The sequence below is a fragment of the Leuciscus leuciscus genome, assembly GCF_965113295.1.
Source record: "Leuciscus leuciscus genome assembly, chromosome: 19".
Classification (NCBI taxonomy): Eukaryota; Metazoa; Chordata; class Actinopteri; order Cypriniformes; family Leuciscidae; genus Leuciscus; species Leuciscus leuciscus.
The window spans coordinates 8056194-8082013 of NC_138743.1; the positions used below are offsets into that span (position 1 = coordinate 8056194).

General features: G+C 37.3%; 1 protein-coding gene across 14 annotated transcripts in view; it reads left to right on the forward strand.

Annotated features, from left to right (window-relative positions):
- Positions 1-25422, forward strand: part of runx2b (RUNX family transcription factor 2b) — a 149252-nt gene extending 123830 nt beyond the window's left edge. For 12 of the 14 annotated variants that reach the window (XM_082148620.1, XM_082148611.1, XM_082148621.1 and 9 more), the window contains 4 exons: positions 11846-11917; positions 13506-13679; positions 15355-15516; positions 22145-25422. In XM_082148620.1, coding sequence (XP_082004746.1) covers positions 11846-11917; positions 13506-13679; positions 15355-15516; positions 22145-22632 — 896 coding nt within the window. In that variant the 3' untranslated portion in view covers positions 22633-25422. The remainder of the gene's footprint in view (positions 1-11845; positions 11918-13505; positions 13680-15354; positions 15517-22144) is intronic. The other 2 variants (XM_082148614.1, XM_082148613.1) reach the window with 1 other exon arrangement.
- Positions 25423-25820: the final 398 nt, after the last annotated feature.

The window sequence follows — 25820 nt, forward strand, 5'->3', positions numbered from 1 at the left end:
CTTACTGTTTAATAATCTTTTGAAACTTAGCAAATTACCATGAAAAGATTTATCTTGATCTCTGTCATGGAAACTTGCATGCATAAACCTTAATTAAACAATCATTTAATCAAGTAAAAAGGAATTTATGCCTGTATGATATTACACTATAGCCACATTGGACAAACGGTTCGGAAAATGGATGGATGGATGGATGATTCCGCTGCGGCGCCATCTTCTGGTGAGACGCGGGAATTCATTCAACACAGTGCATTATGGGTATTCTCTAGCTGTTGAGCATGCATTTGTTGTACACTTGTTATTGCGGTGCATTGTGGGATTGAATGAGTGCACTCTGTAAAGTCCACTATGGTTTCGGACACCTCTACAAATGGCTGTCCCCTCAAATAGTGCCCTATTTAGGGGTATAGGGTGTGATTTCGGACACAGCCTACATGTCAAGTCATTGCCTGATAGGGCAGCGAGGCACTTTCGGATGAGCTTTCAGACGCAGCATAGACACAGTTTAAATACCAAAGTATCAAAGTCTTGAAACATCTACTGTACAAGAACTTTGCTGGTGTTTGGAAATATTCTAAACACTTACTATTATTAAAAGAGAGAGTCGACTCATGCAACACATACAGCTACGGCATCAATTAAGCAGAGACAAGGAAACAAATGAACCCAGAAATAAATGCGCCGAGTATTGGTCAAACATCACCTGCGCTCTGAGCATGTGCAGATGTCCATGCGTTCGCTATGAGACTAATCACATATATGCCCTCTTAATAATTTCACATTTCGCACTGATTTTATCGAAGAACGCCTCATTTACAATTCTGCCTCATTAAACCTCAAATTGGCGTTAATGAGCAGGTAATTTGGGAAGAGGCCCGTCTCGAACGTTCTGACAATGCCAGCAGTGTGCTGTCAGATGGAACATCTCTATGTGTTTATATTTTTTGAGAATCATAGAAATAACTGTAACATGTTTTTGTACATCAAATTATTATTATTTCAGTCAAAATATCCTCATTATGTCCAGTACAGGTGGCTGTAATGCTCGTTCGGGTCGTGTTTTTCCTCGTCCACCACACAGGCCTCATTCTGAGGCTGATATCCAGTACAGGAAGCGTATTAATGTGTTTGTGTATTTAATAGATCCTGATGGGTGCCATATGAACTGTGAATCAATAGGGCCAGGAAAGCGCTAGACAACGAGAGCGTTGAGTATTTCTCTGTGGCAGACGTCTCTCAGTGAGTTTGCTTCTTGATTGGCTCACACACGGGGTTTTCTCTTAGCCAGAAGTGCTCAGCTCAAGTCCATACACCTGTTTTTTATTGCAGTTGTATCATAACAGTGCATGCTGTCCTAACATTTGAATTGAATTATGGAGAGAGTGTTTTTTGTTATTTTAAAGGTTAGAGTCATGGATATGTCATAGCTGCTAAATGGCTGCCGTTCTATCGTTTTTAAGTTGCAAGGTCAATGTTTCTTAATGTATTAATTTGCTGGACATCTTTGCACTTTATCTCTTCCAATAGAAATAACTCATAAAAAGTAAAAAATATTTTTATATATGCACTACTGTTCAAAAGTTTGGGGTTGGTAAAACATTTTTTTCATGATTTTTGATGCACACCAAGGCTACATTTGCTGGATCAAAAAATACAGTAAAAACAGTAATATTTCACAGCAGCAATATTGTGAAATATTATTAGAATTTAAATAACTGTTTTCTATTTTAAAATATTTTAAAATGTAATGTATTCCTGTGATGCAAAGCTGGATTTTCAGCATCATTACTCCAGTCTCCAGTGTCACATGACCCTTCAGAAATCATTCTAATATGATTATTTACTGCTCAAGAAACATTTCTGATTATTATCAGTTGAAAACAGGAATTTTTCAGGAATTTCTGATGAATAGAGAATTCAAAAGAACAGCATTTATTTGAAAAATATTTTCTTAAAAGTCTGTCACTTTTGATCAATTTAATGTGTCCCTTGCCGAATAAAAGTATTAATTTCTATGATTTTTAAAATATTTTTATGATATATTATATGATGTTTGAAAAACATTTAATAAAAAACCGATCCCAATAAATAAGAAATGTACAGAAATGGTGTGATTTCAGAAGCACTTCAGCATGTGTGTTTCTCATCCAGTTGACTCCAGGACAAAGAGAGATCGAATTAAAAACAGATTTTATTGGTTACTTCAAACTATGCCTTAATAATTCCAGCGATGCAATATAATGTTTATGTTTGCAATACATTGTGCTTTTCTATCTTTCGCTTTATGAAATGTCTGTTCCTTCGGAATCATACCCATGATGTTGATATTGTGAGTTCCAGGCTTTAGAAGAAAATTCCTTGTCCAATTTTTTTTTTTTTTTTTTTTTTTTTTTTTTGGTTATTTGATCCCCACCCCTTTTTTTTTTTTTTTTTATAGGCAGAAATTCAAGTTTTCTATGTTAGGGTTAGAGTAAGGATAGTGTATATAGTTTGTACAGTATAAAAATCATTATGTCTATGGAAAGTCCCCGTTAAACATGGACACCCAAAATGTGTGTGTGTGTGTGTTTTTCCTGGTAAACCCTAGATTATGTGGACAAAATGTCGGCAATATCTGAAATCCTTGTCCTTGTGGGGACATTTTTTGGTCCCCATGAGGAAAACGGCTTATAAATCATACTAAGTGATGTTTTTTTTTTAAATGTAAAAATGCAGAAAGTTTTTTTTTGTGATGGGTAGGTTTAGGGGTAGGGTAGTGTAAGGGGATAGAATATACAGTTTGTACAGTATACAAATCATTATGTCTATGGAAAGTCCCTATAATGTAAATGTTAAAATGCAGAAAGTTTTCTGTGAGGGTAGTGTTTAGGGGTAGTCTATGGAAAGTCCCCATACAACATGGAAACCCAACTTCTGTGTGTGTTTGGGGGGGGGGGTTGTGTGTCTAATAGCACTCATTAAGCGTCATTTGATCTAATAGTCGGGGTGGAGTTGGTTAAACTAACATACCTGCGCTGGGGGCCCAGTGTAATTATGGATTCAGTGTTAGACTGTCACTCTGTGTAACACCTATAGGAAGTGCTCTATGCATCTTTGTCTTTCCACAGCTCAATCACAGCAGTCAAACAGCACAACTGTTAGAAGTCACAGAGACCGCAAGTAAATCTGCTCAAAATCTCCTTTCAAGCGAATTTGCTTGAAGCTAAAATCCCAAATCTGACACGAGTCTCACTGTTTTGACAATCTCACACATCAACAAGTTGAAAGGGGATAATAATTTATCCTTAGCAATAACAGCAGCTGATATTACAGTAAAAAAAAAAAAAGAGCCAGATTTGGCGCGTCGCGCGGCACTCCTTTCAAAACAGACCACACAAGACTGATAGACATTATTTAAGCTTACAATGAATGTAAAAAGAAGTCGGTTTCACTTAGCAGAGGCGTCACTTAGGGGCGAGTTAAGTTTACAATGGGAACTGCTCACATAAACCCAACCAAAACAAGAGAGGAGAAGAAGAGAAAACCAGAACCGCAGGCTCGATCCGTTCAGACTGTGTGTGAAGGTGCCAACCGCCGAGGTTGTGTGTGTTTGCGTCTGGTTTGGATAGTTGCTGCGTATATCAGTGCTGCATCATTAGGAGTCGAGAAATACTGATGGCGCCCTGTTCCGAGTCACACTGCTTTCATATCCGCATGGAGGTGATGAAGAAGTGTGCCTGCGGTTTGAAAAGGGCTGAGGGCCCTGTGTGTGTGTGTGTGTGTGTGTGTGTCTGTACCCCTTCCCTGCTTGGCTTTCCTCCTAAATGCTGAAATGTAAAGACCACACAGACACCTGGCAACACTCCACAACAGCCTGGCTTTTTCCTCCCACTTTCCTTTTTCTCCTTCCCTTCTCTTTTTCTCTGATTTTCTTTTCCAGTTTATTCCGTTCTTCCGCTGACTTTCTCAAAAACCCTGTTGATGACGGCCGGTGATGAATTTCCATAATTTCCGGGCCGCCCCAACTAGCGCATGTGCGTCGTCCGGACGTCTATTCGATGCGAGATCTGTAAGATGTCCAAAACATTCCCTGTCGAACGTTTCAATGACGTTCAGCAGATGTTTTTGGGAAATTTGCAGTGGCCTCGCCCACAGGTAGTGATGTCATATACGAATATTTGTTTTGGGAGAAGCGGCATCACTGACGGAGACAGATAGTGAAGATGTTTTGGGTTATTTTAGCCTTCTCTCAAATACTAATTTTCTTTATTTTGACTTTTTTCATGCTGAAATATTTCACTTGACACAGATAACACGAGAGAGAAGCGATTCCACAGCAGAGGATTTATTATGAAAATCTGTTCTAAAATCCAATATTAGTTTTAAAATTTTTTTTTTTTTTTTTTCTAATCATATATACACTAACAGTCAAAAGTGTTTTAATGTTTTTAAAAGAAGTCACTTATGCTCACCAAGGCTGCATTATTTGATAAAAAAAAAAACAGTAATACAGTAAAACGGTAATATTGTGAAATGTTATTAAAAATAACTGTTTTGTAATACATTTTAAAATCTGAATTTACCATGTCCTTGTCAGTTATGCCTACTACAATCTACACCACAAGCGTGGATGTCATTGACTAAAACGATTTTTGAAGTAAATTATTTTATGTTTTCTGTAAGGTTTGTAAGGCTAAGTTATATTGCTTCGGAATCTAATGAAGTATGGAATTATAGCTATGAGTGAAACATAAAATCAATTACACAATCAAATTAATACAGACTCATGGTAATTATAGCTGAAAACCTACCCACTACAATTACAGCATCTGGTGATCTATATAATACGATCTCAGTGCCTTATCACTAGGTGGCGATAGTGAAGCCTAAAAAGTGAGGAAAGTGTAGTAGAAGAAGGGCGTTACTAGTAATGATCAGGGGGGCAGGGTTTCATATTATTTTGAAGTTTCCCCGGGCGCCGCCATTGGCTAGCGGACCATCACCTGCTGTTAGCATCCCATTGACTCCCATTCATTTTGGCGTCACTTTGACAGCGAATAACTTTACATCTGAGGCGTTTAAAGACTCCATTTGTCCATTATTTATTTCTAAAGAAACACGAAAATGTATAAAAGGCTCCATTACCTTGTATCTTACGTTATGGCCCCGTAGAAGCAGTTTTTGTAAAAATAGGCTAACGATTGCGTCATAACCACGCGACTCTCTGTCGCACAGTAGAGAGATTACCGTATGGACAGGAGGAGAAGCTCGCGGGCAATTGGGGGGACGTGGAGGCAAAGTGACAAAGTAATTAATCAGAATACTTAGCAAAAGTTTCTCCTGCTTCTAGCTCATGGACACCTCCTACTCACACTCTCCGTCTCTGCAAGTTTCGGAAGGGAATGATTCAGATTTCTCTTGGCACAGCTACTAGTAGATAGACGGGTTGCTCACGTCACATCTACGTCGTCAAGCTCAGTTTGAGTCTGCACAGTACGCTCGACCATCAGGAAGTTAGTGCTTCTAATTGACTTCACTTGTCTCCGTTGAATCCAATGGGGTCGCTGTGTCCAGTTTATATACTGTCTATGGTAATGATGGCTGCGTCCGAAATGGCATACTATCTTAGGTACTTATTTTGAATAAGTAATTACTTAACGACCGCTAAAAAAAGTATTTTCTATAGAATGAATGTGTCTAGTATGAATGTAATTCGGTCCTACCATGTGACCTACCAGCGTCAGTTGTGTTACTTCACTGCCATTCACAAATCCTCTCCCATGGCCTCATGGGATAGTAAAGTGTCCATCGTATGCACACTTCAGAATCTCACCGAAAGTAGGTCGCCCGGGTACTTTTTGCCTATACTCTTTTAGTAATGTGAATTCAGACATACCTCTTTTGTTTTTCACCTACTGTATATAGTAGGGAAGTATGGGATTTTGGATGCAGCCGACATCGGCAATTCAAGAGGGAGGTGCTCGGATATTCGGACATTGAAGGTTTCGTTGTAAGGGGTGTGGTTTGTAGTACTGCTCAATTATTATCAGTTATTATTGATGCTCGATTATTCATAATGGTTCTTATTATTATCAATGTGGAAAACAGTTTTTGCTGCTTAATATTTTTGTGGGAACTGTTTTTTTTTTTTCAGGATTTTTTGATGAATAGAAAGTTCAATGAACAGCATTTAGAAATCTTGTTAATTTTAACATTATAAAGTCTTTACTCTGTCCTTGCTAAATAAAAGTATATTAAAAAAAATCTTATTTACCCAAGACTTTTGAATGGTAGTGTATCACGGTTTCCAATAAAAAAGTATATATATAATTTATATTTTATTTAATTTTAATAAATTAAAATAAATAATGTTATTTATATTATATATTTATATTATTATTTAAAAAAAATACTTTTACATTTGATTTATTTAGTAGACATTTGGCATTTTGATTGCATCTCCCTGCAATCACAGTTTAATTGACACTGACTGTGTCCTAAATTCATCAGTTCCTGTGTCCATTGCTCATTACCATCGGAATACGTTATCGGATCATCAGTGTTTGTTTAGATTTCCTTGTCCAAACAGCCTTTCATGCTGTTCTTCGAGTAGTCCAAAAACCCTTGGATCATATATTTCACACTCATTTCATTTTTTTCATCAATTGTTCTTGGATCAGTTGATGTGGCCATACAGACTCCCCTGTCATCAAAGGAAGCCTGAAAACCGGAATTACTCCATTATAATTCTCTTTGCTCTGTGATTCTCAACCTGAGATAAGATCTGTGTCAGCTGGAGACTGGGCCACATCCCACAGGGCCATTTAAACATCTGGAATGAATGTGTTAGCGCTTCCGCTCTGTGATTGGACAGGGAAGTGCTAGCTATCGAAAATCTCACTCCTCTGGCTGGGGGATGACAGGAATTTTTGGGACTTTCCCTCCAGCAGTGATTTCATCTGGTTTCCTGGCTCTCTTAAATACATCTCCTCATACAGATGATGTCCTTGTGCTCATTCCTTTACTGTATGTCACTAAGTTATTTTCTGGATCCTGAAAGTGTCATGAAGCCCCAATTTAAGCAGGGGTACGTTCTCAATACAATTGTGAAAATTGCTCCCAAAAAGTAGGCATGGAAATCTGTGTTCCAGACACTAATTATCAAATTAAAACAGCAACAAATCCACATGAATACATGCATATCAATTAATATCTGCAAGTTTGTATTTTGCATTTGTATTCTTTGTTGCTTTTCTGGATAATTTTGACATTATTATATCATTGATTTAATTTACACTCACAAGTAGTGTTGTCAAGGTACCAACATTTCAGTAGTCGGTACCAATACAAGTAATTTTTTTGCGGTTCTCTGTACCAATTTCGGTACCAGAGCAAAAAACTGTTGAATTAAGAACTTATTTTTGTCCCATTTTGTCTCGTCCCTTTGTTACTACTGTCAATCATCTCAGTTTCCGATTCAATTGCGCATTTAAATACGGCTGTCACTTTGCAGTGCTGTACTTAGCAGCATGAATAACTAAACTTGTCTTCAGATTGCAAGAGAAGAGCCTCCCTTTATCAACACTAAGGCTGTCAATCTCTAAAGCACAAGCTCACTGAATTCTGCTATCTTGTGAAAACTCCTGTTATAATAAAAAAGCAGTTTTAATTGTACAATGAATCTCTTATTTACATTATTTACACTGCTCACGTTAAAGAAAAAAAACCTTGTGCGTTTTTAAGTGGATTCTAACTAATCACTACTGACCAGGCTCTCTGATTGGCCATTTCGTTCATGCACTCAACAGATATGATTGTGATTGGCTACAATGCTCAACGCTTGTAAAAACATGCCGTAAACAGAAACCGTTGATGCTCAGAGAGCGCTCAAACAAACACGAACGAGAGCGTTTGAAAACAGCGTCTATCAGCAGGTACTGAATATACCGGTACTACTCGTACTGCAAAAATGCGGATCCTTTTTTTTAAATACCGGAATGTCTGACAAACCCTGCTCACAAGTAATTTGTAATGTCGAGACTACCGCAGTCAGAGGTGGACAAAGTACACACCTTCCTTACTTGAGTGAAAGTACAGATACTACTAGTCAAATATTACTCTGTTACAAGTAAAAGTTGTAAAGACCGATTTTTACTTAAGTAAAAGTACAGAAGTACTCGTTTTTAAAAGTACTTAAGTATCTAAAGTAAATGTCAATGCGTTGTTTTATTATTGTTGCATTGTTGTATGTAATACTTACAGTCCCTTATGCCTCTGAATCTATGCCTGCCCTCATATTAATATCACATTTATTTCTAGAACACAGTTCCAGTAGTGGGATTGAATGTGAGATTGAATAAGTGCTCTCAATAACGTCCACAATGGTTTCGGACACCCAAATGGCTGTTCCCTCAAATAGTGCCCTATTTAAAGTTTTTTGCCTTTTAGTATGAATATGTTTGCCTTTCTGTTATCTATAAGCTAGTGTGCTCCAAAACAATGACAAAATTCGCATTCAGAAGACCAAACCCAATGTTGAAAATGAAAATCAGGTTGATGTCAGAATCCAACGTCAGATTGACGTTAATCTTCAACGTTGGACAGACGTTGTATTGTTGAAAATGAAAATCGGGTTGACGTCAGAAACCAACATCAGTCGGGTTCTGACGTCAACCCGACTTTCATTTCCAACCAAAATCCAACCCCTAAAACCAAAATCATCCCCTGACTGACGTTACTACTTTCTACTACTCATGGACTTTGACAGAATTCTAGTGGAGTAAAAAGTACGTTATTTGTCTTTCAAATGTAGGGAAGTTAAAGTAAAACGTTTCCAGAAAAAATAATACTCAAGTAAAGTACAGATACTCAAAAAGTATGCTTAAGTACAGTACTCAAGTAAATGTACTTTGTTACTGTCCATCTCTGACTGCAGTAACGGTAGAAGCAAATTGTCTTCCATCATGCTTAACTATTAATGTCTCAAAATCATGTTTTAGTGCTTGATTTTTGTCATTTTTAAGCCATTATCTTTTATCATTCACATTTTTATTGATTTAGAAATAGAAAGAGGACAGGAATTGATGGGAAGAAGAGGAAGAAACAAAAGCAGGAAATGTTCCAAACACGACACAGCATGCATTAGGCCAAACAAACTTCAAAGCTCCAGCCAACAATTTTTCTGATTTTTTTTTATTTTAATTATATATTGTCATAGCTTTTCACATAATTGTGAGAGAGAGACCATTATTTATTTATGAACTATATTTTATCAGATGTTCTTCATTCAAAGCGGACTTCCAGTGTCAGCTACCCTGAGGCAACCTGTTGAGCTCAACAGTACAAAGGTGCTTGTGATCTCTCTAACACTCGTTCCTGGTTTTGTATTTTAGCCACACCATTGGGATTGAACCTAAAACCTTTGTGTTAGCAGCCCAGATTGTTAACCACTTGGCTGCCCCCCACCCCCATGAGATGCTTCTTGGGCGAGCAAATGTAACCAGATACATTATCCAAACTAAGGTGGCTACATATTCTCCACGGACAGAATCAAAAACAAGCCACTTAACATTCCAGAACTCTTGCTGAAAATTCCCATTGTTTGCAAATCCAAATCCATCTCTGGTGGACCCATTACCTGTATGTGGTCTTATTGTAACTTCTGCTCTGGTGATTCTCAAAAATCTAAATATCACCCCTTGCAAATCTGTCTTCGGGGGAGGCTTTAGCAGTACGGATGCACATTGAACACTCGAAATTTACTGGTGATCAGAGTCCGCTGTCTCTCCGAGCGCAGAACATTGTGTTTTATACCAATCTCTGTGAAATACAGCCGCACAAAGCACATCTTTGTCCATTTTATTTCCCCAGCAGGATTTATGTCAGGTCCACTGTCTGGATTCAGCTTGTCACAAAAAATTATAGCTGACAAATTGGCTTTGTGTGAAAAGGTATGGTTTGCTCAAATGCTGCACTTCCTGGGAGGTTGAGTTATGCTAGCTTTTAGCTTTTACATGTGTCACATTGCTTGCGAGTTCAAAGGCGGAGTGCGATGCAACAATGTCCTGAAGTTACACTCAGAGTCAAGCTAATGATTTTTCCATTAGCTGTAATGTTTTCATTGAGGTGAAATACTTTATTATTGTGTCTCTATAGTTTTTTGTGCTTCTGCAGAAGACATGCGTGAAATTAAAGATGAAGTGTGTAATTTCTGCACCGTTTGGGGAACCAAATGGAAATAATGGATGAATATTTTCAAACTGGTTTTTCAAACACTTTTTGTGCATTAGTCTGTAAAACACACTGCAAAAAAGGATGTTCTCTATTTTTGTGTTGTTTTATAGTACAAATATCTACACTGCAAATATATGATTTTTCTCCCTCAGTATTTGTGTCTTGTTTTCTATTATAAATATCTAAATAATCTTAAATCATGATACATTTAACTGAGAAAGACTTAGAAAAATGAATGACTTAGTTTCCTTGTTTTTCCTTTGAATTAAATGTCTTTTTCTTACCCCACTGACAGATGGTTTTACTTGTTTTTATGCATGAACTCACTTAAAGTCATTTTGCTCCTCAAGCAAATGTATCTTGATTCAAAAATGTTTACACTGTAAAAAAAAGTTGCTGCCTTCAATTTTTAAGTACAATCAACTTGGATGTTGAAGTATTTTCAACTTAAATTACATTAAACTGAGTAAAAAAAAAAAGAATCTTCTTTAACTTGAAAATTGCTTAACTTATTTTGTTGAGTTAAAGCAATGTAAAAACATGTTGTCATAACTTATTGATCATATAATTTTTTACAGTGTATGACTTACAGTTGTCTTTGCATATTAAGATAGAAGAAAGGATTTAAACTGAACACACTTCATAGTTTATATTCTAGAAATACTAAAGCACTTTAATGATTTGATTATGAAACTGTTCTGAGTGTTTGCGCTGCTTCTCTTTGTTCTCCTGGCATAGGTCGGTTAGTCGAGATATAGAGGTAGATCGCTCTTTCTGTGCCAACTGGAGCGCTGCCAACTCCAGCAGGAGTTTTTCTCTTTCTCCTGTTTGATATTTACTTTACGGCCTTCTCAGAAAAAAAAACCGGCTGCAGTCTGAGGGAGACACTGGACCATTTTAATGTGGAAAAAGGGGCTAGTTGTGTATTGGGCCACGCTGCTGTCTTATTCCTCTTCTAATTTGCCGAGAATAGACTTGAGGCTATATGGACTCTTAAACGCTCCTGTTATAGCTTTCCAGAAAGGTGCTGGCCAGTGTCATCATGCATCCTATACAGAGGAAGCACATGCAGTCTTGTATTATAAGCGTTTCGTCTTGTCTGGGAAGGTTGAGTGTTTAATGTGTGCCAACAGAATGTTATTATATGCCAAGCATAGCACTTCATTGTCAGAGCCAAATCCCCGCCCTGATGGGGCAGATTAATAGATGATATTTTAAGAACATGGAATATGTAATATTTGATTTTTTTTTATGGAAATTAAATTAGATTCGGTTTGACTCCATATGGCAGAGTCACGGTAAATTGTGGCTTGAAAGACTCAAATGCCATGGGGCATAATGAAAGCTCTTATAAAGAGGGGAAATGGAACACCTGTCTCATAGTCAAACGTATGCCATACATATACATCATAGATTGGCTAACTTTTTCATGCTAGGAGATATAATCAAGAAGACCCACTAAATAACTTTTTTGAGTGCAGGCTGATAGGTCCTTTACATGCAATCTGCAAGCAATCACATCATTAGTGCAAGAAACAAGCTGATTGGCCTTTGCTGATCCTGCAGCCAATGAGATTGCTTGCTCAACATTTAAATAGTCTGGTTCATTGTTTTCTGTATGCTATTCCTGCAGGGCGCTTTCAGAGTTCCCCTGAAATCCTCCACCTCCCCCAGCTCCACCTGCCTAGATCTGCTATGGATTTATGTATGTCTATTTATGCAGTAGTATATCTTACATGCTCACATCAGCACATCTGTGTATCTTTTAGCAGTAGCAAGTCCATACTTACTCTGTAGCAGCATTAATCAACAGCAGCAAAGCAGATCTAGTCAGCCAAGACCAAATACATAAACATTTCCATATTCAATAGCAAGCTAAAATTATTCAGAGAGTTGCCATGATTGAAATATTTCCCCCGAAATCTTCTCCATGAACTATCAGTTAATAGTTATACTAAGTACGCACAAACAACATGAATTAAAATATGTATATAATTGCTTACTATGTAGTGTCTAGGTCCAATTGTATATAATATATATATATATATATATATATATATATATATATATATATATATATAAAATATTATATGCAAATAGAGCCAAATAGAACATTTTCTAAAAAAAATTCTCCCCTCATAGGGCCCTATTATACACCTGGCGCAATGCAGTGCCAGGCGCGACGCAAGTGTATTTTGCTAGTTTCAGCCCGATGCAGTTATCATTTTCACATCCTGCGCCATGTTGTTTAAATAGCAAATGCATTTGCGCCCATGGTTGGTGCGTTGCTATTTTGAGGCAACTGAAATAGACTGCACCACTGACCAACTGAAACCTGGTCTAAAGTCTTTTTTATTTAAAGAGCGCGTTAGTAATATGAGGCTATAGGCGGGTCCACAACGTGCAATCTCTGTTTATTACACACACGCACAAACTAGCCAAATATTAAAAATGAAAGGATTACAATGTAAAAGATTAATATTGTGTACATAAATATATGGTGGAATCCGGCTGGTCCCGTAGATGATCTGCTTGAGCGCTTTAACCTCGCGCAAGAGCAGATCTGTTTCCTCTCTGGAGACGCGTTCAGTCTTTCCGCTTGCAAATTCCGCCATGTAAATGGCAAATCCAACATGGCGCGAGCACAACTGGCTTTTAAAGGGAATGGGAAATTGCACGTTACGCCAAAAACACACCCATTACTCATTAAGAGAATAGAGACAACCCTTTTAGACCATGCGCCGGGTGCGCCAACCTTTTTCCCGTCGTTATACTTGCAAAAGTGGATTCGGACACGCCCTAAGTGCATTTGCGCCCTGCGCTTTAGAATACGGCCCTTAGTGTCAATGGTGGTTACGGCCCTGGTGCATAATTAAACAAATTGGACTTGTTATGATAATAATAATAATAATAGTGAAAACCAGATAATTGAACATCATTGCATTGCTCTTTTAATAACTGAAATTTGTATTTTTAACACTTAAGTAATACCATTAAAGATTTTTGTTACATTTAGGGTAAGTTCAAATATGGTTAATTAATTTCTCAAATTATCTTTATCCATAGTATGTGAGTCTTGATTCATATTCAAAAGAACCAGTTCATAAGAATCATTTGTTCGTAAATCGGACTACATGATGTGGGTTTGTTTTTACATGCAGCCCCTGAGGAGCAGAAGTGCGAGTAACTGTGCTGTAATATTTAAAACACTTGTGGTGTATCTTGTCAGAAATATATAAATACAAGTTATTATGTGGTGGTCAGTTTTATTGATGGCAGTATATTGATTGCAGGGCACAGGCCGAAGCTGGATGACTCTCCGAAGGCCGGACTGTTCTCCGACCGTCTCAGTGAACTAGAGCGTATCCGGCAGACCACCATGAGGGTTACCGTGCCAACGCAAACACCACGGCCCTCGCTTAGCAGCCCCAACTCCTTCACACCTCAGGGCCAGACGCAGATCACAGGTATGAGATAGAAACACACTGCGTATTCTATTCTTATTTACTCTATTCTATTCAGAAAGATGCAGCTGACTCCACAATTAAAGAAGTGACAGCAAAAACAATTACAGTATATCACTCTTATTAGATGTTAATATACATATATATATATATATATATATATATATATTAGGGCTGCCAAATCGATTAATCGCTTGAAACATAAAAGTTTGTGTTTATATAATATATGTGTGTGTATATGTATATACTGTATACTCACACACAGACATGTATGTGTGTTTGTGTGTGTATTCGTCTGTGTCTACATATATATATATACACGCACACACACATATACTGTATATATATGTATATTAGTCCTGTCAAATCAATAAATATTATACACACACATATTATATAAACACAAACGTTTATGTTAGATGCAATAAATTATTTGATAGCACTAATATACAGTGTATACGTGTGCGTGCGTGTGTGTGTGTGTCATCCTCACAGCCACAGGACAATCGGTTTAGAGAATGGATATAATATTTAATTATTTACATTTATGCATTTGGCAGATGCTTTTATCCAAGTCAACTTACATTGCATTCAAGGTATATGCGTTGCTAGCAGCATGCTCTATTGTTTGAACTATAGGTATACAGTAACAGGACATATATGTTTGTTTTTTGTTTGTTTGATTTGTTTATTTTAAATGTCCTTCTAATTCATCAAATACCCGAGTAATGTTAATTTACAGATGTGTTTTATTGGTATGTTCTGTTCACAAAAACTACATGAATGAAGTCAAGGACCCTTTGAGTCACCGCTAACATGTCAGTCACAATTGTTGTTTGCTTTATTCAAATCATCACTTTATATTTACTCATCCACCCAAGCATTTCAGCATACATGGTGTGTGTCACTGTTAGTGTCTATTCGTCTAAGCTGAAATCGCACACTGCCACATGATGGACAAGTGGAAACCGAGTGTGGACAGCCTAGGGCAGAAGTTGTGTCACTGTGAGAGAACAGGATATCACCTGTCCTTAATTACTGCTCGGAGAGCGCATGTCCTGTACTCTGGGTCCTGTTACTGTACCGCTCCAAAGCCAAGGGACTGGATCTGAGAAGAAATGCACTGTACCTTGTTGACTTTAGCAATTATACGCCTGCTTTTAAACTGATACTTGGCATGACAGAGAGCTTGAATTATGAGACATGAAATGTCAGCTCAGACAAACATTTGTGAATGCATTCATTTAAATAATTTACCCAAGGGATCATATTGTATTTGCAATATGTGTATATTCACAAGGCTTTTATATGGGACAGACAAATATAAATAGATCAAGAATTGCAATTCAGTGTAATTAAATTAATGACAAGATGTACTGATTAATTCAAATATATTAGAATGGTAGATGAATAAATCATTGAATAGACATTACAAAATTAGCTTTAGAAGTCAACATATTGTTTATTTCCATTTCACTGAACATAAGCCTGTCAAAAGAATTACATAGACTTTGTCCTCACAATGGAAGTCAATGGGAACTGAAGTTACCAACTTTCTTTCCACAGAAGTCATACAGGTTTGGAATGACATGAGGAGTAAATTACGACAGAATTAAAATTTTTGGGTTGAACTGTCCTTTTAACAGTGGTCTTGTCTTTGACCTGTTTGTACCTTTAGATCCACGCCAGGCTCAATCTTCCCCACCTTGGTCATACGACCAGACGTACCCGTCGTACCTGAGTCCCATGGCCTCCCCGTCTGTGCACTCCACCACTCCGCTGTCGTCCAGCCGGGCCACAGGACTGCCCTCCATAAGCGATGTGCCCAGACGCCTTCCAGGTAACCTCCAGCCTCAGACCTACAGCAGGTGCGCCCCCTACCCCTCGCGTCCAACACTGCAGTGGGCAGGGGGGTGGGCATGTGTGTTATGGTCATTTGCACATTTAGAAGATTTGGGGATTGTGTGAATTAAGCACCTTTTGATTAAGCACCTTTGAAAGATATTTGGAAATTAAGGGGTGCATTTACTTAAAAATCTGACATTTTTAAGAGATATTAATGACAAATCTTTTAAATCTTAAATGTCACTTTTATAATAACTCTTAAAAAAATAATGCATTTACCGCCTGTCATCAGAAAAATGCCTCAGAATTTTGTGAATGAGCCACATTCAAGCCTCATTTGCTGAAAAGAATTAGAGTAACTCATGGCCCAGCTCTATTTCAATGAATTTTGAAATGAGTATGCACCACCAAGCAGAATTGTCAAAATAGTTACTGTTTTCAAACAGGTTTCCAGAAAACTGCCATTAATTTTGAGGGAAATCAGTCTACCAATGTCTTACTTATTGTCTCCACATGAAATTTAAGTATTTTAGCATTAAAAAAAATACACACTTTACCTTTAACTTGTTTTTAGTTTTTTTACTGCTGCTCTGAAATAAAAAACTATTTGTAAATTATAACAGATTATAACATCTATAGCAGCCCTTGACACAACGCAAAAAAAACCTTGTATTCAGTGTTATTTTAATATAATTTATATATGCTGTTATAGTTTTTATTAAAGGGGTGGTATAATGCATCTTGTAGTACAAGATGTAAAATAAGTATTTGATGTCCCCAGAGTGTGTATGTGAAGTTTTAGCTTAAAATGCCCCACAGATATTTTTATATAGCTTGTTAAAATTGTCACTTTTTGAGGGTGAGCAAAAACGCACCGTTTTGTGTCTGTTCCTTTAAATGCAAATGAGCTGCTGCTCCCGGCACAGAGGGCGGAGCTTCAACAGCTTGCACTCACACAGACATGCACTGAAAATTTCCAAAACTTTTAGCCTTTTATGTTCAAACCGGATTCAGACAATGATGGAGAGACTAAAAAAGTGACAACATGTAGAAGCAACAGGACATTTCTGAATGGTTAGTTGGTGAATTTATGTAGCTTATGTGTAGTTATCTTCTAGTCATTGATTAGCATATTCTGTCTTGATAATCTATAAATCGCGTCCCGGGGGCGGGGTTTATGTAAATTCTAGGGTTGGTGATGTCACTAACCCTGGAGGAATGTCGTGTAGTCCCTACCAGCCGTTTGTTGTAGTCCTTAAAAAGCAATTTCTTTAAAAGCCCTTTGCTTTGAACTTAGAGCATTGTAACTTTCCAGATGTTGTTTATTCTCAAACAGCAACACTACACACTGACTAAAGTTTAAAAAAGTGAAATCATAATCAACCACCCCTTTAATATTTTGAACTTTTATTTTTATATTTTAATTTGATGTAATTTTGCTATGTGCCTTGGTCATTTTTTTTGCACTTGGTTTCACAGTTAGTGAAAAAGATTCTGGTTTTTGCACTGAAATTTACACAAAAGTGTTGCAAATGTTTTGTAAATTCACTCCTAGATTTGTTGGATGAAAGTTTAATCACATTAATGAGAAACACACATGAACCTAAAAAAAAAACACACAAAAAAACAATTGGGGCTTCGTTTTGGTAGGGCTATTTTCTGAAATTATCATTTTTCTGTAATGGTCTGTCAATCATATTAAACAAATTATAGCTTTAAATTTCAAAGTCATAATTCGTTAGAAACACAATCTCAAATTCACTCGATTTTTATTAGGTAATGGTCCTGTAGATTTGTAAACGGAGCCAGTTTTTAAAATTGGACTGCGCCATGAGTGTATTTTTAAAACTCGGGGGAAGGGGGAAAAAAAGGTTTCCTTAGCTCCTCTTTCCATGACTTTGATCCTGCGTAGTATATCGTTAATAACAGACCAAGACATAATAACAGGCCAGTGGCGGGCAAATAAAGCCGCTTTATAGCGTTACGCTTCCCAGAGAACCTTTGGGGAATGGAAGGCCACTCGGTGCCCGAGTTGCACCCCATAAGATAATTTGTCCTTGTGTGCCCTACAACACACCTAGATACCCTTTAAAGAATAAATGTAGACAGACAAGTTTCCATTTCCAAACACCTGTTTGAATCAGTGCCAGGTGTGTGTTTTCATTCTCTGTCATTTACCTCCATACTACACCCTCACCCATTCCTGAGAACTTGGGTAGGCTTAAAGTGATTAAAGAAGAATCTCCCTCACCTGAGCACTGGTTGGCAGGTTCTGGAGGCCTGCCACCCGCCTGTCATGTTTAATTAATTCAGGTGTATCATTCTTTCATGTGACGCTGGCGTATGTGAGCTTTTGTTAATAAAAGCTTTGATGTCAGATAAGGGCAGGGCTCTTTAATGTTTCCCACAACTTAACTCTAAGAGTAACAGTGCCAATATTCGTTGTTGAAGTCTTTTGCGAGATATAAAACACTTCAGGAGTATTAGTCTTTTAAACACTGCAAGTGTGTGTTTGTGTTGGTGATAATATACCTCCGTACTCAAGGGGGCGATAGAGTTACCTTCATGTATGTGCCATTAAAGGATTTTTGGATTTAAATACCAAAAAAAAACACTAGAACAATGTTATATATTTTGTTGACTTGTGTACTTACATAATCCCAAATGTTTCTAACACTGTTTAAATCCAGAGAAATCAGCCATTTTAACCAGTGTGACAGCCCGTGTCATTGTGTCGCCTGTCAGTGACGTCATATCCACGTTACCCTCAAATTCCGTAGAAACCATGGAAACACCAAAGATGCTTTAATATGTGTTTTATTAGACAGGTAAACAACTGTTTGGAAACCTTTTTGACAAAAAAAAAAAAAAAAACCTGAATCATTGTTTTATTGCTCAACACTGTTAGTGTTATTGTTTGAATCTCTTGTTTTCTTGATTTACCCGCCGCAATGTCCGTACCATGCATCAGAGACAACACTTTTTTGTTAACATAGCAAAATCAGTAATACAGCATTTTCTCTTACGTACAATATATTTTAAAATGAATTGCATGCCATTTAGCAACACAAGTCATCCAGCTTTTATTAATATGATATTCTAATATTGATCTAACTTACTGCAATGTGCAACAAGTAGAGTAATAACATAACTTTCAACACACTCAAAAAATGATTTTAGTATGATGGTTTTGACCAAGTAAAACAGCGCTGCGTTGCCCTACAGTTTTAATTCGTCAAATAAACTGACCCGTACGAGCAGTAATTCAGCACTTGCAGTTGCTTCGTTAGAATGAAATATAATAATGTGGTTATAAGTGATCAAATGGAACTGTAACAGAGTTCAAGTTCAGAGAAGAAGAAGGCGGGAACCAGCAAACGTTAAAAGTAACTTTAATCGTAAAATAAACTTAAACAACTAAACGACTGCGGCATGTAAGCGTAATAAAAGCTCCTTCGTTGGACTCGAGACCGTTCCGATCCCACGGCTCTCAGCTTTGCCCTGCTTCATACCACACTAATATTAATAAAACTTAAATACATTAGCTCATCCATGAACATGATTTCTGCCTGAGTCCCGTCGGATTGCTTTCCATCGGCTGTGGATTCCACACTCATTCGTTTTGAATGAGCGACCTTGCGGTGAAACTTACATACTGTGCCTTTAAACTTGGGTTATTGTGTTATTATTCAGATCATTAGCTATCTACATATCAGTTTTAAAGGTAAAGTTTGTATTATTAATTTTTTTTGTGTCACAAGTGCCACCTTTTTTTGAATTGCAAAAATATTAAGTGGTTTCTAGAATACTGCCATTAATGACTTTATTTGACCGCTCAAATAAAGGCTGGTTTAAAGTACTTCTTCCTGCCTCTATGTATTAATGCTCATGGGTAGCCTAAATGGGTTCCATTCAGACCTTAACATGAAGTATTTTACTGTTATGTGTCAACAAGATAGATTCAACAAGACATGTTCACCTGGCTAGACCCAATGTTTAGATCTGTTGTGATATTTATGCAAATTAGCACATACGTAATTAGATTATGCACCGTTTGTCCATGTTAACAAACAATTTTAAAAAACTTGTAATACAAGTTTTGTTTGTCTTGATGTAAGTAATCAACTCAGTAATTTTCATGGTGATATCTAAAGGTTAAACTTTTTACCCTGTTCACGTAAGAAAAAGAATGAATAGGCGAATGAATAGGCTATATTTGGGTCTTTTTCGAAACTTTGTCGCTAATGCTAGCAGTGTCTCCTTTCTACACCCAACCCCTTTTTCTTTTATATTCAAAATCTTTGGTTTGAGCGGCTGACGATTATGGTTCTCTTATATGGTCCCCCCATTCTTCGGGGCTTTTTTTTCCCTTACTCAGGACATATTGAGGATACAAAATCAGTTGAGTTTGCGTCTGTTGCAATTTGGTCAACCTTTTTTCATAAAATGACTGGACTAATACCTTTATAGTTGTTGTAGTTTTTAGTAATACTTTAAATCAGTGTTTATGTTTATATTTAATATTTGATTGGATTTTTAAATTTTGTTACATGCTTTTGCCATTTTTATTCGTTTTTTAAAAATATTTTTAAAACAGTTTTAATTTTAGTAATTGTACTATTTCAACTTCAACTTATTTCATTATTTCTAATGTCCGTTTAGTTTAAGTTTTTCATCTAATATTTCAATTTTATTTTATTATTATTATTATTAACCAAAAGTTTTAATAGTTTTAGTTAATGATAAGAACACTAGTTGCATTAGGAACTGAGGTCTGGTCATTGAGGTATAACACATGAAATCGATCTCGAAGCATACGTGTTCACATACTTGCCTGTCAAATTTTGAAAGTTAGAGGCTTAGATTTTGTATTATATCAAATAAAAGGCTATAAACTACTGCACTGTGTTGTACGGTGACATCATACCTCAATGAAACTTAATAACCCATAATTGTTTGGTTCACCTGTAACTAATCACTCTTGCCAAATAAATCATTAGTTTTACAGACATAGCATCTGTTTTCAAGACCAGCGCCATCTCGTCTATGGATTTTTGGTGACTAGCACCAGAGATTGTATGTAAATAACTTTTTCGCTTTTATCATATGGCCTTTTATTCAGAGCACAGGCTGTCTGAACAGCCCGGGGCGAGAGAACCATAATCGTCAGCCGCTCAAACCAAAGATTTTGAATATAAAAGAAAAAGGGGTTGGGTGTAGAGGGGAAAGGAGACACTTCTAGCATTAGCGACAAGCCGTGCCTCCGCAAATCGCCCACATTTAACCATGCCACCCAGTCGGCCCACAGGCGCAGACATGGTGACAAGAAAGACGCCGTGTGATTTATGAAAACAGCCCCGCGCCAGGGAGGCGAGGTCGTTTCTTTTTGTTCCTTTACCCCTTGGCACTACTGCTATAGCTACAGACCATTAGTGGTTTCTGATTTTTGGAGAGAAATAAAGAATATGTTAAGGACAGAAGGGCAGATGGACAGTTTTTGCCTGGGTTTATAATGCTGAAGATACCAGAAGCCCACAACAGTGCAGACGTCTGTCTCTCTCGCTACGATGCTGCTTCGCGCCCCTCTAAATGTTTCCAAATGTGTGACCGATTATGCATCCTGGTTGTGTTTTATGTGCGGCAGCCAAGTGATGCAGATACACACACACACACACACACTTTTGTATGCACAGAAACAATTTAAACATGCACACAGAATACAGAGGCATATAAATAGCCCGGAGACACAAATGAACTGAGACATATAACCGCACACATGAATACACATACACATGAACTTGTCTGTGACAAAGAGGAAAAACCACAATGAAGTTAAACCAACTAATCGATAAACTGTTCTCGTCTGTGCGACGGTAATTTAAAGTTAATGGTTGGTTTTTAATAGCTACATTCTGTCATTTATACGGTTTCAGTAAATTTATATGAATATATATATATATATATATATATGCACACACGCACACGCACACACACACACACACACACATATATATATATATATAAATGTACACACAGTATATGTATGTAGATAGATAGACAGACAGACAGATATTAATATTGCTTAATATTTTTGTGGCAACACTGATATCTTTTCAGGATTATTTGATTTGAAGGGAAGAACAGCTTTTTTTTTTTTTTATTAAACCTTTGGTAACATTATAAATGTCTTTACTGTAACTATCCTTGCTGAATAAAAAAGTATTTTCACTATTAATAATACAAATTGTTTCTTGAGCACCAAATCGGCGTATAAAAATTATTTCTGAAGGATGATGTGACACTTAAGACTAGAGTAATGGCTGTTTATTTCATTATAATAAATTTCACTATTACTTACTTACTGTATTTTTTCAAATAAATGGAGCCTTGGTGAGCATAAGATACTTCTTTTCAAAAACATTTAAATATATATACACAGTTTGTGTGTGTAAATTTGTATACATACAGCTTAATTCACAATGAACTCCTTCAGCACTTGCTTAAACTGAATTGTAGTTCAATGAAGAAAATGATTGTGTTGTCATGTTATTTAACGCTGTCACTTCTGTCTTCAATAGTATTTCATCCTGCTTTGAAAGTAACCTCAACATTTGTTTCTACAGGTTCGACAGATTTGAGTCCTTTTCCTGGCCAGTTTGAACGTCAGTTTCCCGGTTTCTCCTCGCTCACCGAGAGCCGATTCTCCAGTCCCAGAATGCACTACCCGACGACCTTCACGTACACTCCAACCCCGGTCACCACGGGAATGTCCCTCGGCAGCGCTCATTACCACACTTACCTTCCGCCACCGTACCCCGGCTCCACACAGACCCAAAGCGGACCCTTCCAGAGCAGCAGCACCCCTTATCTCTACTACGGGGCCTCCTCTGGCTCCTACCAGTTCTCCATGGTTCCAGGAGGGGACCGATCGCCCACCCGCATGATGCCGCCTTGTACTAGCGCATCCACGGGAACCAGCCTGGTCAATCCCAACCTCCCGGTCCAGGCTGATGGAGGCGGGGGGGTGGAGGGAGACGGTAGTCATAGCAACTCCCCCACTCTGCTCAATCCTGCTGGTAGAATGGACGAAGGCGTGTGGCGGCCATATTGACCAGACAATGACGTGAGCGTTGAGCCTCCAAGCGAACGGCATGGTTTTAAAGCACAAACCTTACTAGGATCTCGCTGAGAAACTTTTCCTGGCTGACACGAGTATTTATGAGCCTGTTGAAAGGGAAGTATTTTTTACACTACATTGAACTTTGTTGTTGTAATACATTGTTCTGGACTTTTTGACCTCTGGGAATCATTGTCATAGGCAGGAGAATTTCGAATTGAAGGAATAGAGATGGGTCGAGTATTTCATTAGCATCATGTTATTATTTACTTGTCTTGGCTTGTTTTTAATATATCATTTTAAAGCACTGAACAACATCTGTATGACAGTTTGTGATCAAAATCTCTTTGTTGTGCTTTTTTTTAACTTAAGCTTGTAAGTTATACGTATTTGATAAAAGGATTTAAAGTAACTTATGAAGCCATAGATTAATTAATGTATTTGGAACATAGGGGGAATATTTTTGTAAAGCATCTATGTTTAATTAATGCAACTAATTAAGGGTAATTTAAATTCATGTGCCTTAATTGATCACACAGAGTTGTATGTTTAAGTCTAATGCGTTTAAAACGAAATAGGGTCTCTGTGTCTAAGTACACTACATTTGTATGCAGTTAATATTGCTTGGTACCAAATGATCTTTCTCTGTTTGAAAGCTATAAACCAAAGAAACAGCCATGGATGCTCAAAAGTGTTTGCCAATGCGCTAGATCAAGCTTTCTTTCAGTAACGTGCATGTGCTGGGATAATTTATTTAGCTTTTATGTTGCTTCGTCAAAAGTCTGGGAAAGGTTTCCAGTGAGGGGGATATTTAAGGTTATATTCTTTTCCCGATAACTGGAGTGGTTCATATGCCCAAAAAAAGGGGGTAGTACACTTATGGCACTATATTACCCATTGCAGAAAATGCAGCTGGAGTAAATCCCAGTATTTTTTATTATTATTATTATTATTATTTGCTACGAATTTTAATACAGGCTAAATTTCATTCAAACCATTCAAAGCTTGGGTTCAGTAAGAGTTTAATATTAATACTTTTATTCAGCAAGGAGGCATTAAATTGATCAAAAGTGACAGTAAAGACTTTAATAATGTTACAAAAGAGTTCGATTTCAAATAAATGCTGTTCTTTTAAACTTTCTATTCTTTAAAAAAAAAGAAATGTATCATGGTTTCCACAAAAATATTAAGCAGCACTTTCAACTGTTTTCAACATTGATATTAATAAGAACTCTTTCTTGAGTAACAAATCAGACATTAGAACAAATACTTTAGGGCCTGGTTTCACAGACAGGGTTAAGATTAAACCAGGATTAGGTCTTAGTTCAATTATGTTCAATTTTTAAGAACGTACCTTAGAAAATAACATTATTGGTGAGCATCTTAAGACAAAACAATGGTACTAACATATTTTAAGATATGTCAGTGCAAGTTGCTTTCAGTTAAAACAGCTCAAATATGCATTTTAGTCTGAGACTAGACTTAAGCCTTGTCTGTGAAACCAGGGGTAAATATAAAAAGAAGGTGCACTCATACTATGAATGGGAGAAAGTGCAAAGCACAATATGGTGGAATAAGTCCTGCCTTCTGAATAAAACAGCCAATCAGAAATTGCTAAAGTCATTGTGTCACTGCAGCGGCCATTAGAAGCTCCGCTTGCTCGCGCATAGGACTGCAAATGTGCATTGACTGGTCCAGCCTGAAAACAGTTGTTGAGACAGTTGTCAGATTTCATTGGTGATTTCAAATTTAATCGTAAGCTGGAGAATTTGATGTTTCCCCCATTCAAAGAGATAGGAGCTGCACTTGCATGACTGAAACAGCTGCATGAGAGGCGTTTCAAAGATGGCCGCCGAGCGAAATGACTTGCCTGAAAGTGACTTTGATTAGAACTTTTTCTGATTTTCTTACTGACCCCAATCTTTTGAATGGTAATGTAGCTAAATTTTATTCCATGGACGGTACATAGTCAATTTAGCTAATGAAAATGTTCATTATCAGGTTATACGTGTGCAAATTAACTATAATTTCAGAGTATTAGTATTCCCTTAGTTTATCCATCATGGACGGATTGACTTACCCAACTGCAATAGTGTACCAGAGTTATATTTATCTAGTGCCTTACAGTTGGAACTATACAGACCTCAACACACAACTGAAAGCTTTCCTCAAAGCAGTGCTTTAAATAAAATATGGCTTGTAAAGCCCATATTTAAGCAATTAAAAAACCAAAAGCTCTTAGCTTGGGCAGGATGTGTTTCTGTCCTTATTTACCTGAACATTGGTCCAGTATTGCATCTCTGGAAGGACTGGTCATGGTTTATTTTCAAGGCCCGGTTCAGCATTTCTGGTCCCTCCGTCATCCTGACGGAGACACTGCTTCAAATCAGGGCGTCTGCCTAAAAATTTAAATAGCTGTGAGTGTGTACGAAATGTTTACATCGTTCAGAGACCATGTTGTATATTACAGGAGGTAAATACACCACCCGAGTTTTGTTGAATTATTATCTCATTCCTTCTTTTGTAAATTAGTATTTATCTGACAGGTTAACTGAGGGCAATTTGTAGCAGATTTGTCTCTGGTTCTTGCATGCTTTGTTTCCTTTGCACATCTGTGTTTTCTTCCCTGTGAAAGCCTGTTCTCTTTTATCCACGGATAGAAAAAAGGGTTTAAGGGGGAAATTATCATGACAACAGTGAAAGAAATTGGCTTTTTTTTTATTGTTGTATGTTGATTATAATAGTTTTCTTTGTAAGAGAAATAAAAAGAGATTTTGCAATGATTTCGTCGGACTCGAACGTAGTATTCTATCATAGTTTCCTGGCATTACTGTGTTCCTCTTTAAATATATCATCTCAGTCATTAAACTTTCTCCTCTGTCTCTTTTCCCCAGTTTGACGTTGATTAAAAGTCGCATTGGGGCTTTAGGGAAGACTAATGGCCAGAAGTCCATGCGCCGGGTTGTTCCATTTACATACAGTTTCATTGCCTTATCAATGAACCTTGAAGATACCTGGCCGGAGATGAAAGCTGGGAAGCAGCTCAGGGTTTGTGCACTACTGTAGAACTGTAGGACTTGGACAAAAGTCTGGATCAACATTTGCTTTGGATTGTCCTGGAAGCACACGGCTGGCCTCAGTGCTGCGTTCGTCTCTCTGGTATTGATGTCTGTTAAATTGCT